At 38.4% G+C, this 15,205-nt stretch overlaps 1 protein-coding gene across 1 annotated transcript in view; it reads right to left on the bottom strand.

Annotated features, from left to right (window-relative positions):
- Positions 1 to 2,369: 2,369 nt before the first annotated feature.
- Positions 2,370 to 15,205, bottom strand: part of LOC5565272 (otopetrin-2) — a 39,432-nt gene continuing 26,596 nt past the window's right edge. The window contains exons 3-4 of the mRNA XM_021845995.1: positions 2,858 to 3,289; positions 2,370 to 2,770 (exon numbers count right to left, since the gene is read on the bottom strand). Of these exons, the coding sequence (XP_021701687.1) occupies positions 2,629 to 2,770; positions 2,858 to 3,289 (574 nt within the window). The 3' untranslated portion in view covers positions 2,370 to 2,628. The remainder of the gene's footprint in view (positions 2,771 to 2,857; positions 3,290 to 15,205) is intronic.

The following is a 15,205-nucleotide window of genomic DNA, read 5'->3' as shown; positions in this document are numbered from 1 at the left end:
TGATCCATGTTTGGGTTTCCAAACCTATAGGTGCTCGACGTTTCAAATTTTTTCCACGTCCGTAGCTCATCTACAAACGTAAAAAACCTATCTGATGCTGATCCTTCGAATAGCATATGTATATCTCTTAATAATATCTCTCTTGGAATCCCCTCACGTTCAGCCAGTTTCTTAGCCTTATACAAGAAATTTTCAACAGAGCCTGACCTCTGATCCCCTGAGAATCTCAATTTCCACTTCTCAATACGGCTTTGATAGGAATTGTTAAAGTTACGTGTGTAACGTCGGTTTCGATACCTGTCATCATAATCGGAGCATGTACAATCATCTACCTCGCTACCCTAAAACCAAGGTTCCTATTCCTACTATACATGTCATATGGTCCCGCCTGCTGATCGAACTCTGCCGTCTCACGTAGTGTTACGATCCATACATTTTTTTTTAATTTTTCATACAAAAACTGTTACGTGGAGGAGGTAGGGGATCTAAGATTGGCATATTTTACGTTACGTAATGTTTGAATCATCCCAAAGAGAACAAACTTCTCTGTTGATTATCTACGCGCGTAGGACAATTTGTTACTGGTGGCTATTGCTACTCATGCTGCGTGCACTAGAGCAGCTGCACACGGGGTCATCTAAGCCTAATACTTTCAGGGCCGTTGGGGGACCACTTAGCGACCACGTATGGACTTCAAATTTTTACCTGATTTTTTTCTTACCAAAACGAGCACTTTACAATTACGAACTTATAACATTTCGCATTTTCGAAAAATAACGGACGGCCTAATGTCCACCCCACAGATGTGAGAGGAGGATCCCTATTATGGATCAAACCGACTCAAATAGGGTCCTGAAGTTCTGTCCCAATTTTAGTGCCAAACGCTTAAGTTTAGGCCAAAAACACATGTTTCCTCAATTTTGTAATGTTTTTCATTTGTTTAAGTCCAAAAAACATTTTTTCATGTTATTTTAGATTTTGCCACATCCCTTGGCTTAAACTCAAATTTTAGGTGTGTTATGTTTTCCGTGTCCCTTTCGAAATGTCGGATAGGAACAACCCCAGTGTTAAAACTAAAACCCCTGTAGTGTTTTTGTCGACTAAGCGAACGTCAAACATGATCAAAAGTGTCAAGGTTCATTTTTGAACTCAATTTAGAAATTAAAGTTTAAATCATGCATTTAGCAGTTGTACGGCAATGTTTTGTGCCATGACCCCACTTTTGGCACCGACGGCACTGAGTGGGGTTCGGAAAATTTCCGAAAAATTTCTGAAATTGTTCCCATGTTACACGAACATCAAACATAAGTCTTGCTTTATCTAAAACTTTAGTATTATTTAGATCACTTTTGTTAAGGTGGACTTAATAATATTCATGAAAAAGCCCTTTCCAAAGAATGCCAGATTGGGTTCGCTTTTTCATAATGATTACTTGGACTGGGGAAAATTCAAGAAATTCATGAATTCCATTTTTGATCTCTTCAGGTGACTTATAGTCACTTGAGAGACCTTTCAAGACGACTTTAAATAAACGTTCAGTTTTGTCGCCATAAGTAAAAACAATGTGCTTCTTCTCTTCAAGATGTTTGAGGCGATGTTCACGATCTTTATGAGTTTCCGGCAAAACGCTGCAGTCTCCTTTCTTTGCTATTTGGAAGGAAACCTTGATTCCCCTAATGAAGTTTAAGATCTCCTGCCTAAATCTCTCAAATTCGGAACAACTGATCACGATTCGCGACACTCTTTGTTTCTCTCTTGAATCGTGACCTTCTAAGAGGTTTTTCTCCCAAACCGGTGTCCAAGAAGGATTACCACCGCTAGCTCTCACTGACGGGTCCAACGAAAAATCTAAGGCATGGGTCCTAACAAGGATCGTAAAGAGATCAATCGTAGAAAAAATATTACTGAAAAGTATTGTTTGTATAGCACTGAAAAATACCGTTTTTAAGCACTGGAAAGTACTGGTTTTGTAGCACTGGGAAATACTATTTAATTGCTTTTGGTAGTTTGTAAAAAAAAACTTCAAAAGCATAGAGAATTTGCACACGCACAGCACGAAGGTACGATGCGCACTGTTTTTAAGCATCCTAATAGAAATGCAATTGCTAAGGAATCTTCCAGCCTTTCTGTACGCTTGATGTAAGAGAAACACAAAAACTAAATAAAATATATCCCACAAAGTTCAAGATATCTCCATCACTCGGAAGCGCCTGATAACGCAATTACTGAAATTACAACATCGAAATCAATAAGTGATAAATCACAGTCGAGTGGATTGAACGACCTGCCAAACCCATCATAATTCTTGTCTAAACTCATTGACGGAACCCAAACGGTTGTGTGATATTGATTTATCATTTCTGTTTACGTTCGAATTAATGTCTAATGAAATGTATGTACAGCGTGTATTTATCAGTATCCACAGTACGACATTGGTCGGGTCAACTTTGGTATCACTATTCGCGCTATCGCACAGTCCAGCGGCTGTTCGTCCGCCGTTATCTACCTCCAGATTAGGGCGTCATGTTCTTCCTCTTCAAGCGTACGTTATCCTCCGATCCAGCAGTTAGGAACTCCGTATCATCTTGGCGTAATATCGTGGTGTCTTCGCATCAAGTTCGCATCTCGTCAGTGGGCGAATTCTCCCGGTTCGTACGAATGTCTCCAGATGTCCACCAAGCACACGGAAGCGTGAAACCGGTAGAACATTATCAGCGGCAACGAAAGATGATTCAAAATCGACCAGAGGACGTCACCGTAGAAGTCGTATCTGTTGAGGGGATTTTTGCGGAATTACTCGATTAGAGTCTGTTGTTTCAAAAGACAAAAGTGGATTACGGAACTAATCTGAGCTCACCTTTCGTCGCCAAAGTCGCCGGTTTTGACGGAAAATGTGTAGTAGATCCACAGCGACACGTTGGCGATTGTCAGGAAGGTTACGAGTTCTTTGCCGGGTTTCTTTTTCCGCAGTTCAGGGGAGTTTGAACACCGCCGAAGGGTGTCGATGATCCAGGGCGTTTGAATGAGGATTTGTAGCAATTGCGTGAAGATGATGAAACCATTGAGGATGGATCGGTTTTCGAAGGCCGGTATCATGCTGAAGAGGGTTTCGGAAAAGAACGCCGGGATGGCTATGAAGAGCAGCACGTCATCCATACGTGAAATTGGATGCTGGTTGATGTCCAGCTTGGAGGTTTGGTAGTACGCCAGGAGGACGGCAAAGGTCATGATCGCTAGGACGACGAGCTCGAAGATGGAATCCAGGAGAATACCTGTGTCACGGTACTCGCTGCAAAACGATTAAAATGATTATAATTTAATAATTTTTGAGTGAAATTAAACATGCCATTGAAAATGGAATTTTTTTGAAATTTGTGTATTGAATCAGTACATATATCGAGAGATCAAAGTTCCCGAAACAAGGGTATGTTTTCTGAATGCTACAACAGATATTCTGGGGCATCCGAAGAGGATTAGAAAAGTTTTAAACGAGTTTCCAAATGGCTCATTGGGGTTTTTTGAGAGTTCCTAAACAACACTTCAAAAGATTTTAATCTTACGTGTTTGTTTTAATATAATGTAATATGTTATAATATTTATAATTTTGTATCGTTTTCTCACTCCCAGATGAAAACATTGGTGTTGGAAAAACATTTCTCAAGAGGCTCTTTCAGAGATTTATCCAGGATTTTTTTTGATGATTCCTCCATGGATTTTACTACAAATTTATTCAAGATAATCTCTACAGTTATCCATACAACAATTTTGACAGAGATTCCTTCACGAAGAAGTTTTGATCGCAACCAGATTTTTCAAGACCGGATCAGACGGGGCTCCTGAAGCACCTTCAGCAGTTCCTTCAGAAATTACAGGAATTCCTCCAGAAAAAATTCAACAGGGGTTCCTCTAGAGATTTCGCAACGAGTTTCTTAAAGAGTTGTAACAGGAATAATATTTTTAGATTCCTCCAGGATTATCTCCAAAAATTAATGAACTTTTTCAAAGATTGGTGCAGGAACTCCTCCAGTTATTCTTCCAGGTATTTTTCAAGCGATTCCTCATGATGTTTCTTCAGATATTCCTCCGGAAATTCCTTCGAGTATGCATTCAGTGTATTCCACAGGTAGCCCTCTCAAAAATCCTCCAGGAATTATTCCGGAGATTTCTTCAGGGATACTCAACGGATTGCTCCAGAGATTCTACCTGGAATTCCTGTAGGGATTCCACAAGGAATTTCTCCTGGGATTCTACAAGTAATCACTTCATAAATTCGTAAAGGGATTCTTCAAGAGTTTTCTCCAGAAATTCTCCTAGCAATTTAGCAATATCGCAAAAGGAAGGAATTTAAGGATGTTTACAATTACACAACTATTTTAAGGTGATTATAGAACGAAGCCATACCTCAAATTTCCAAGAGCACAAGACTTGAGAACCAAACAGAGCTCCGCGTTGAAAATTTATCCCATTGGTCACCACCAGCAAGCCAGTAATTTGATTGATTTTCAACTCGAACTGTTGTCAGATTCTCCAGTCTTGTGCACTTGAAAATTCGAAGTTTGGCTTCCTTTTATAATCACCTTAACAAATCCTCCAGGGATTTACCTAAAATTATGCTTTAGAGAATTGTTTTAGACCTCCGGGGATCTTTCCATGAATTTCCCTAGACATTCTTCCAGAGATGAATTCTATCATGAATTCCAGGAATTTCATCAGAAATAATCCCAAGAATTTTTTTGAGGATTCTTTCGCGAATTTTTGCAGAAACTTCTTCCAGATTTTTTTTAGAAATCCGTAAATAAATTCCTGGAGAAATACTTAAAGGATTCTACCAATTCCAAGAGGAACCTATAGCAAAATGTTGAGAATTTCCTGTAGGATTTACGGTGGAATGCCAAGAGGAACTTGTGGGAGAAATCCTGGGGTAATCTTTGGGTAAATCTCTAAAAATCCCTGGAGAAATTCTCGCCAGAGTTTTTGGAAGAATACCCGGGGATTTCTCTCCTGACAAATACCTCTGAGACAATTCTTGGAAGAACCATAAAATGGGTTTTCTGGAGAAATCTCTGGAGAAATTCCTGAAGAGATAGCTGGAAAAATCTCAGAAGGATTACCTGGGTAAATTGCTGAAGGATTCCTTCGATACATCTTTGGAGAAATTCCTGGAGTATCTTTGGAAAAAAATCTGGAAGAATTACGTAGAAGATTTTGCTGGAGAAATCTCTGTCTATATATTTGTGGGAAAAATCGCTGGAAAATCCTTGGACGAAATGCCAAATTTATGGAGAGTTACCTGTAATATCACCAGTGGAGTCTCTGGAAGAACTCTCTATAGAAATCCCTGGAGTAATGGAATGGAGCTTAATCGGAACTGGTCTAGAAAATACGGTTGTGATTGAAAGTTCTTGCCAAGGAAATCCCTAGAGATTTTTTGGAGAAATTTCTTGCAAAATTTCAAGCAAATGGTACATATCATATTCAGAAGTTTATACGCATGTATGGTACGACGCCACAGTACGTTGAATGTATGGAGATGCGGGACAAAAATCAAAACTGGTAGATAAAGTCATTTGAGTACCTTGGTATGGAAGGGGAAGTTTGCAATTTCTGTGACCCGTGCCAACTGCCACTTCAGTGCTGGCTAATTCTCCTCCTTCATAAGAAACACCTTACAATTTGTTCTTTTATTGCTCATAATGATTTAAGAAGTTATTTTCAAATATGTCTCTTCACACTCGTAGCTGCAAAAGTGACCTAAACGCCTTCATGCAAAAAAAAAAATCGATTTTTTTTATCAATTTTCAGGTTTTTATATAAAATTAGAGTAAAATTTTGGAAACCACATTTAATATATATTATCTTAAGCATAAACTTGCTCTGGTGTAATGTCTGGTTTAGCCTAGATCACATAGTATTGCAAGATTTTCGGATTTTTATCACAAATAACTCATTTTCATACTTAAGCTGGTTAAGGAATATACTTAAAAATAATCGAAAATCTCGAAGAGTTGCAGGGAGTTACTGCTGTATATATCAGACCTTTTAGAGGACACACTAAGAAACATGTTTATGCGTGATTTAGAGTGGAACTCGGTGGAACTTTTTTTTCTGAAACGATAATCAAAGTTACATGTTAGTGCTTCATAAGTTTGATTTGATAGCCAACTCAACGTGCCGATTTCCAGCAAAATATCAAATCGGCTGATAGAAGTGGAAATTTAAACAATGTGTTCTTTTTACATGCAAAGAAATGCTGTAGTGATGTCTTAAGAACAAACAAAACATAATTGTGATTAAAGTGAGCAACCTAATTCTAGAACAAGTTAAACGACCCTTATTCGTTTGGGAAAACCTAATTGCTGTGCAAATGCTGGTTCAATGATTATTGAAAAATGGAATTCACTTATATTTTCGTTGGGTAGAAAAGTTAACATGAAGAATTTGGTGAGTTCGATCCGATATATCTGTGTGTTCATCGCTATCAGGAATCGCTTAATTTCAAGTTATTTATCTATTATTTTTTTTTGCATGTTCGGAGGGTCTTTATTTCTTTTCAGAGAGGCTCTTGAGCCAGGGCACAAGGAAGAAATACCAGTGTCCCTTCCCAATAGAAGGAGTAGCAGCACATGGAGTGTTAGGGTGGGGCTTATTTCCAAAAATCTTTCGTAGTCAGGATTTACAAAGTGGAAAATGATCATCGGTCCCAAAATAACGTCCTGTGAAAAAATGAGAATTTTTGGTGAAGGTTTAGAGGTGGCGCAAAGGGCGTATGTGCAGTTTTACCATTTTAGTGAACTCTGAAAAATTTTGGTATGCTTTTTAGCTTGTTTTGGTGATTTGAAGACCCTTAAGGGCAAAAAATCACCTCAAAATTGCGATATCTCTACTCCTTTAGATGATATTTGACGAAATATATTTTATGCATGCGATTTTTGGCCCTTGAATAGGTTACAATGACTGATTACTATGAGCCCGAATAAGAATAGCTGGGGAGGATTCCTATGCTTGTAGTATGGAACAAAGGGCAAAGAAGAATGATAGAAAGAACAAAGAACACAGAAGAATGTAAGGTGGGGTGGGTTAAACAAGGGGGAGGGTGTGACTGATGATATTATATTAAAATCAACTATGGAGCCGTGAAAATATCTCGGAGATGTGATTATATGCAAGTTTAACACTCATTTAGTATTTTAGAATGTCCGTTTGATATAACTCCAGCAATTGCTTTTATAATCTGAAAGAAATTACAGAGGGGCCCAAATCCATGCAGGCTCAAAATCCGTACACTTCATACAAATAGAAGGAGTTTTATATGAAGTGGAAGGGTTTAGATTAATTTCTTAGGTGTTCGGATTTTGATCCCACACGATATATCCTTATTAGGTAAATCCATAAACGATTTTTGCTTTCCAGCAATAACACTTCTTGTTAGAATTTCCACATGAATTTCTGGATTATGATGCCATTTCAGCAGTTAATTGCGTTTGGGGTTCCAATACTTCACTTTCGCCACAACACCTTCAACATAACTTCGGACAAACGAAAATGCAGATGAAGTTCAATACATTGTTCTACATCTGTATTTGAAATCGATGTGTATAAACAACAGCTGAAGGAAAAAAAAATCGGTAGTCAAAATTCAAATTAGTGCACGAGCTTCTATAGGGTGCAAGAGATAAAGCACTTCAGGTTGGAAACCTCTCAAATAAAACCAAAATTAAGTCGTCACAGTTCTGAAACATATTTTTTAGGACAGAGCTACATAAAGAAATTTTCACAGGATGTCCTATGTATATATAAATAATTATATAATTTAGTTATGAATCTAATAGATACTGCGTGAGGCTAAATTTCTAGTATGTAAATTTTGCAACGGTCCCTTTCGATATATTGCTATCATCGTTCAGAAAAAAAAACAACCAAACGATTATTGAACTAAAGCAGTAAAGTGACGTGCATTTATCTATATCTGCCAGGAGAATAATGATGTAACTTCGCATGGAATTAAGGACATTTTAGCCGTTATTGAAATTTTTCCATAAATTCCAATAAAGTTGCAATAAGTTCCAATAAAATCGTATACATGGGTTGAAAACTAGAGATGGTTAAACAATTGGTGCTCTTCCCCTACTTGAAGAAAAATTGCTCGAAATATTTCTGAAGTAGGTAATATTAAATAGAAGTCAAGGGGTCGGATCTGGTGTAGTGGTTAGAACACACACCTTTCACGCTGAGGATCTGGGATCAAATCCCATCCCCGAGAAAAAAAAAATGAAAAAAATGAAGTCAATAAATATAATCATCGTTTTCTAGATTCCTCAGTCACCCTCCCACCTGTTTAACCCACCCCACCTTACATTCTTCTGTGTTCTTTGTTCTTTCTCTCATTCTTCTTTGCTCTTTGTTCCATTCTACTAGCATAGGAATTCTCTCCAGCTATTCATATGCATATTCGGGTTCATATTAATCAGCCAGCGTAACCTATTCAAGGGCCAAAAATCGCATGTATAAAATATATTTCGTCAAATATCATCTAAAGGAGTAGAGATATCGCAATTTTGAGGTGATTTTTTGCCCTTAAGGGTCTTAAAATCACCAAAACAAGCTGAAAAGCATACCAAAATTTTTCAGAGTTCACTAAAATGGTAAAACTGCACTTACGCCCTTTGCGCCACCTCTAAACCTTCACCAAAAATTCTTATTTTTTCACAAGATGTTATTTTGGGACCGATGATCATTTTCCACTTTGTAAATCCTGACTACGGAAGAGTTTTGGAAATAAGCCCCACCCTAATGGAGTGTGCATTAACATTTTAATATTTGAGCAATTCTCGCTGAAACCAGGCCGCCATCGGCACGCATCGTTAGAATTCCAATTTTATGTCACTGATCGCTAGTTTTCGATAAAACTTAAGGGTGGTCCTTTCGGTTTTCTCAAATTTGTGGACCCCTCGTTCGCCAGCTAGCTAAACAGTTTGCGAAAAAGCACATTTTTTGATAAATCTAAGGTATTTCATCACGTGATATGTCTGATATTTCTCTTGAAACACATAGTAAACTTAATGGCATCGTATAGAGGAATGATGTAGCTTTCATTTGATGGGAAAAAATTTTTGGTCGCCATTTTGAATTTGGCCGCCATCTTGGATTTCGTCAGAAAAACCGTTTTTTCACCATTAGCGCACCGCTCGTTTTGAATTCTGAGGACACCATCAGAAAGCTGAGAAAAAACTGAGTAAGATAGGCTACAGAAACTAGGTGTGCAATGGTATTTACCCTATGAAATGAACGATTTTTTAAATCATGTTCTACGATTTTGACGTATATGGCGAGTGCAATCAATGCAATTATCATTGTTCGTACAACAAAGTAACATGTTTTCAATTGCTGGTACTTTTCTCGAGTTGAGTGAAGAATAGGACATTAATTTGGAGTGAAAAAAAAACTGGCGGCCATCTTGTACAATCTCGCGATTCTTCGACATGTTGATGGAATTTCAATTCAACGGATGTACAAATCAATGAACTTGCTTCCGCAGTTTTAAAGAAATACTTACCTTCTTCTTTGCAATGAAACTGATGATTGAAAGGATAAGCCTGTGATTTAAACCATATGTCCTGTTGCTCACTGGGAGCGCGATGGTTATGGTAAAGTCCGCAAGTGGATTTTTCTGCAACTGGAAATTTGCTTGACTTCGATAAAGGATTTCAACCTGAATCTGGGTTTGAATAATGAATGATTACAGCAATATGATATTTTTTCAACGGGTGCATCGAAATATAAATCGTTGGTGCGAACAGGGCAAAAATCGGGATTTTCTAAAAGTAAGATGACATCCAAAATTAAAATGGGTGCCATTTTTTCTCAATAAAAGTACTGTTCTTCATTCAATTCTATAGAATAATGAGCGATTGTAGCTCTACAGTACAAACGATTGTAGCTCTACAATATAAGCGATGTTTGCTTTCATTGCGACCGCCATGCACGTTTCACTGATTTATTGACAGCAGCGCGAAACACATATAAAAAATGTCAGAATTAAAAAGCTGAGAAGCAGGCTATGTCACAATGGGGATGTAATGCCAATGCTGGAAAGTATAGGATGAAAAACCTGATATGTTTTTCAACGCAAGCCTCAAAATATAGCCAAAATATAGCCAACACGGTAAAATATTAATTTTTAAGCTCAAAACCAAGATGGCGTCGAAATACAAGATGGCCGCCAGTTTTTTTCACTCTAAATTAATGTCCTATTCTTCACTCAACTCGAGAAAAGTACCAGCAATTGAAAACATGTTACTTTGTTGTACGAACAATGATAATTGCATTGATTGCACTCGCCATATACGTCAAAATCGTAGAACATGATTTAAAAAATCGTTCATTTCATAGGGTAAATACCATTGCACACCTAGTTTCTGTAGCCTATCTTACTCAGTTTTTTCTCAGCTTTCTGATGGTGACCTCAGAATTCAAAACGAGCGGTGCGCTAATGGTGAAAAAACGGTTTTTCTGACGAAATCCAAGATGGCGGCCAAATTCAAAATGGCGACCAAAAATTTTTTCCCATCAAATGAAAGCTACATCATTCCTCTATACGATGCCATTAAGTTTACTATGTGTTTCAAGAGAAATATCAGACATATCACGTGGTGAAATAGCGGAATTTGGGGCAAGTGTGCCACCTTAAGCAAATTGTTCTCTAACTTTGCCCAAAGCTTATGAAATCCACCAATTTAGCCTCATGATGTTAGTTTCACATCTTTTCATAACCACTGTGCCATTTAAAAAGAAAATAATTTCAAAAAGTATTAGTTTTGGAGCATCTCAAATATCATCCAAAATAACCTATTTTTCGACACTATGGGGCAAGTGTGCCACCCATATGGGGCAAGACAGCCACCGAATGAACATCGCATGTATTTCTACTAGTAATGAAATTTTCTTCATTTCCTATTGATATTACTTAAAAAGCAGACGCTAATTGATAATTTAAAAAATAATTTTAAGTTTATCGTAATAAGGTGGTGCTTTGTAACAAGGTTCAAAACATGCGTAACTCTCTATTACTCATTGAAATAACTAAAATGCTTATATTTGTCTCCATTCAATACAATATAAGTAGAACCCTTATATTACGGCCAACATGTATAATATTACACTGGATCAGCACTGAATAACGGTTAAATATTGATGTAGATATGTAAAACGGTACCTAATAAGCCGAAAAATATGTTATTATTGACTATTTTGGGATAAAATCGCTTTGGGGGGCAAACATGTCAGTTATTCCCCAATAATACTTCAGAAACCACTACCGGTGCCTCATTTTAGTTTATTATTATGATTTTGTTGATGATGTTCACATTTTTATAAATTTCACTTCAACAATTTTTGTTTACCAAATAGGTGGCACACTTGCCCCAATAAGTATACATTTCATCCAAACTGGATTTCGGATGTAAAACTAAATACTTTTTTCGTTCAAATGCCACAATAACTTACACATTTGAATAGTTTCACGATGTACAGTACGTTAGAAAAATCTGTTAATAATTTACCTTTTACTATGATAATTAGAAACAACGAAATCTTATAAAAATTCACTCAAATTTGATTGTCTTTGCAAAAGTCGATGTAAATACGTGGAAAATAGAGAAATTTTCATCATATTTTGATCATTATATAGTTAACTATAAAGGAACATATTGTTAAGCTCAAAGAGAAAATATATATTGTAGTTTTTATAAAAAGCAGGGGTGGCACACTTGCCCCTATGGCACACTTGCCCCAAAGTCCGCTACCTTAGATTTATCAAAAAATGTGCTTTTTCGCAAACTGTTTAGCTAGCTGGCGAACGAGGGGTCCACAAATTTGAGAAAACCGAAAGGACCACCCTTAAGTTTTTGCGAAAACTAGCGATCAGTGACATAAAATTGGAATTCTAACGATGCGTGCCGATGGCGGCCTGGTTTCAGCGAGAATTTCGCATTTGTGTTACATCACTGATATGATGCAAATATTAATCCTGACAAGAAAATACTGGGAAATTTCCGGTATTTCCAGGATGCTTTTCAATATTGGCTGTACAAGCACTTAGAAAAGAATAGCCAACTCAACGTGCCGATTTCTCATATTCAAAGTGAAAATTGATGTTTTTGTCATATCAAATATACTTTTCAAAACATCAGCCATGTTCTCTTTGAGATTTTGATTGAATAGATTGGTTTCAACACTCTTCGTGCTAGTTGAAAGGATTGCTGAAAACATGCGACAAAATTTAGTTTTTCTGCCACTCCAACAACTGTCACTTTCGCCATTTGTTGTATTAGTTTTAGTGCTTTATATAGTTAAACAAACTTGTTTCAATAACGGATGCTATATATAAACACTTGTGGATGCTTATTATCGTCAGATAAAATAATTTGAAATTCGATTTTTAGTCTATGGAGCAACGCACTGTGTACGGTTTAAATTTCATTGTTTTTCATTCCGATTTACAAGAACATCAAGAAGACCGACAACTAGATTTGGCCGGATTTGGTCAGTGCCTTCTGGAACCGGTTCCAGTAGGGTGTGGTGTGGACATTTTCAGACCATCATATAGTTCCATCATGCGAAAGCTCAAAATTCACGATTTTTCATCCAGATATTAATGAACCCATACCAAAAATCAAACAATAATCTGTCCTTCTTTTTTTTCTGGCGTTACGTCCCAACCAGGATAGAGCCTGCTTCTCAGCTTATTGTCATTACAAGAACTTCTACAGTTATTTACTGAGAGTTTCCATTGCTAATTGACCATTTTTGCATGTGTTCATCGTGTGGCAAGTACGAAGATTCTCCATGCTATGGTAAGTTGGGTACATTTCCAATCCAAAAAGATCCTCGACCGGTGGGATTCTAAAAAAAAATAAAGAATCGGTATCATTCGACAAGTCATAATTCATGTCTTTTTTTTATCCATAAGTAAAACGACTTATAACGCTGACGAATTATAACTTTTGACAGCAAACAAATGACGAGTTCAAATAGGGCTCCAGGTATTCCTTCAGGAAAACCTCCAGGGATTCCTTCAAAAACTCCTCCCAAAATATTTCCATAGACTTTTCCAGAAATGTCACCAGGAATTCATTCGAAGATTCCTCCAGGGTTTTTATCAGAAAATCCTCCAAGATAATCTCTCCCGTAATTTCAAAAGGGGTTTCTCCAGGGATTTCACCAGGGTTTCGACGCAGGACTACGTTTTTCTTCTCTATACAGGAGTGAAATTGGAATTTCAAAGCCAAGAGCGTTACGTTGGCATGAAATATTTTGAACGTTTATAACTTTTTGCTGGCTTAACGAAATTCCTTGATAAGCACCTCAATCGAAAGCGAAGACATCAAAGGTTCATGTCATTTACTTACTGAATCCCACAAACCTGTTCAAATAGATTAATAACTGTTTTAAAAGAGAACGTTGATTTCAAGCAAATCTATAAATAGGGGTGCTAGAGAAAATTAAATGACGTAATTTGCTTTTCACTCTCCACTTGGATCGCATCTCAGCAGGCAACAGATCGGCTTGCTCTGACCGGGAGTGCTTCTCAGACACAGACATCGATAACGAATTGGCAAGAGTGAAATGAAATCCCGGGAAACTGTGGCTGTGGCTGGCATCCGAGAAGGAGGAGGAAAAAAGAAGGCAGATCCTAAGCAAAACCCCACCAAATTTCAAAGACTTCCTTCCAAACCTCATGTAGCTATTCTGTTTCCCAGATTGTGTCCATTAGCCGATTCTGACAAATGGCCAGCTTCTTCGGGCCGACATTTATGAGCACAGCTCCTATACCATCCTTACCGGCTACTTTATTGTAGTTGAGCTGTCATACGGAAACCTTAACTGAGGATTGGTTAGTTTCCATCATTCGCAGTACTGAGAGACATTTCCGTCGAAAACGTGACACTCGTTTCCTGCACTCTCAGTACCATTCAGGTGTTTATCAAAGTGATACTTCCATCTTTCGATGTACAGTTCCACGTACCGAGCTTCCAATAGCTAGTACCTTTTCGTCACAGTGGTTGCCAATTGTTCAATTGCTTAATTCAAGGAAACGTGGAGCGCTGTAGCGAGTACCTGAAGGAATAAAATTGACCCCTTTGTGTGGTTCATAGTCTCTTGCCCAGCAACTCCTATCCCTACGTATTTGCGGTACTGGCCGGGGTACGAGTAGCCTTAGGGAAGATCGGGCAACCAACCCCGGTGGGAGTTTTGGTCGTATGCTAACAGGGAGAGGGGGGAGGGTTGCGTTTGCAATGGACGATGGAAGGTGTGCAAAATTGTGAGAAGGTTTCAGGCGAACACTCCAGTTCGTTTGGATCCGCTGGGGACTACGACAAGGTGATGGACTATTGTGCCTGTTGTTCAATATTGCGCTAGTTGGACTGGTGATAAATGCGACCAAGACAAAGTACATGCTAGCTGATGAGGCCGAGCGCGACAGGGATCGCCTAGGTAGCAGTGTTATGATAGACGGGGATACTTTGAGGTGGTTGACGTGTTCGTCTACCTTGGATCCTTGCTGATGGCCGACAATAACGTTAGCCGTGAAATACGGAGGCGCATCATCAGTGGAAGTCGGGCCTACTATGGCCTCCACAAGAAGCTGAAATCAAAAAGGATTCATACCCGCACCAAATGTACCATGTATAAAACGCTCATAAGGCCGGTAGTCCTTTACGGGCATGAAACGTGGAAGATGCTTGAGGAGGACTTGCAAGCACTTGGAGTTTTCGAACGTCGGGTGCTTATGACGATCTTCGGCGGTGTGCAGGAAAACGGAACCAAGAGCTCGCCAAAGTCTTCAGCGAACCCAGTATCTAGAAGGTGGCCAAACCTGGAAGGATACGATAGGCAGGACATGTTGCAAGAATGCCGGTCAGCAACCTTGCAAAGATGGTGTTTGCTTCGGATCGGGTTGGTACAAGAAAGCGTGGAGCGCAGCGAGCTAGGTGGGCGGATATTGTGGCGTGAAATTGTTGATTCAGTGTTATCTGATCAAATGTTAACCTAATAATGAAAATAAAATGTGTAGCGCTGCGAGCTAGTTGAACAGATCAAGCAATTTGGCGAGCGTGATGCACAAACGAAGATGGAGAGATACAATCACGAATCTAGTATTGTGCCATGAAGTTGCTGAACCAGTGTTTTCTGTTTAGATGGTGTT

The sequence above is a fragment of the Aedes aegypti genome, chromosome 1, assembly GCF_002204515.2.
Source record: "Aedes aegypti strain LVP_AGWG chromosome 1, AaegL5.0 Primary Assembly, whole genome shotgun sequence".
Lineage (NCBI taxonomy): Eukaryota > Metazoa > Arthropoda > Insecta > Diptera > Culicidae > Aedes > Aedes aegypti.
Note: the sequence above shows the minus strand (reverse complement) of the source record. Positions and strands in the feature narration are given on the sequence as shown.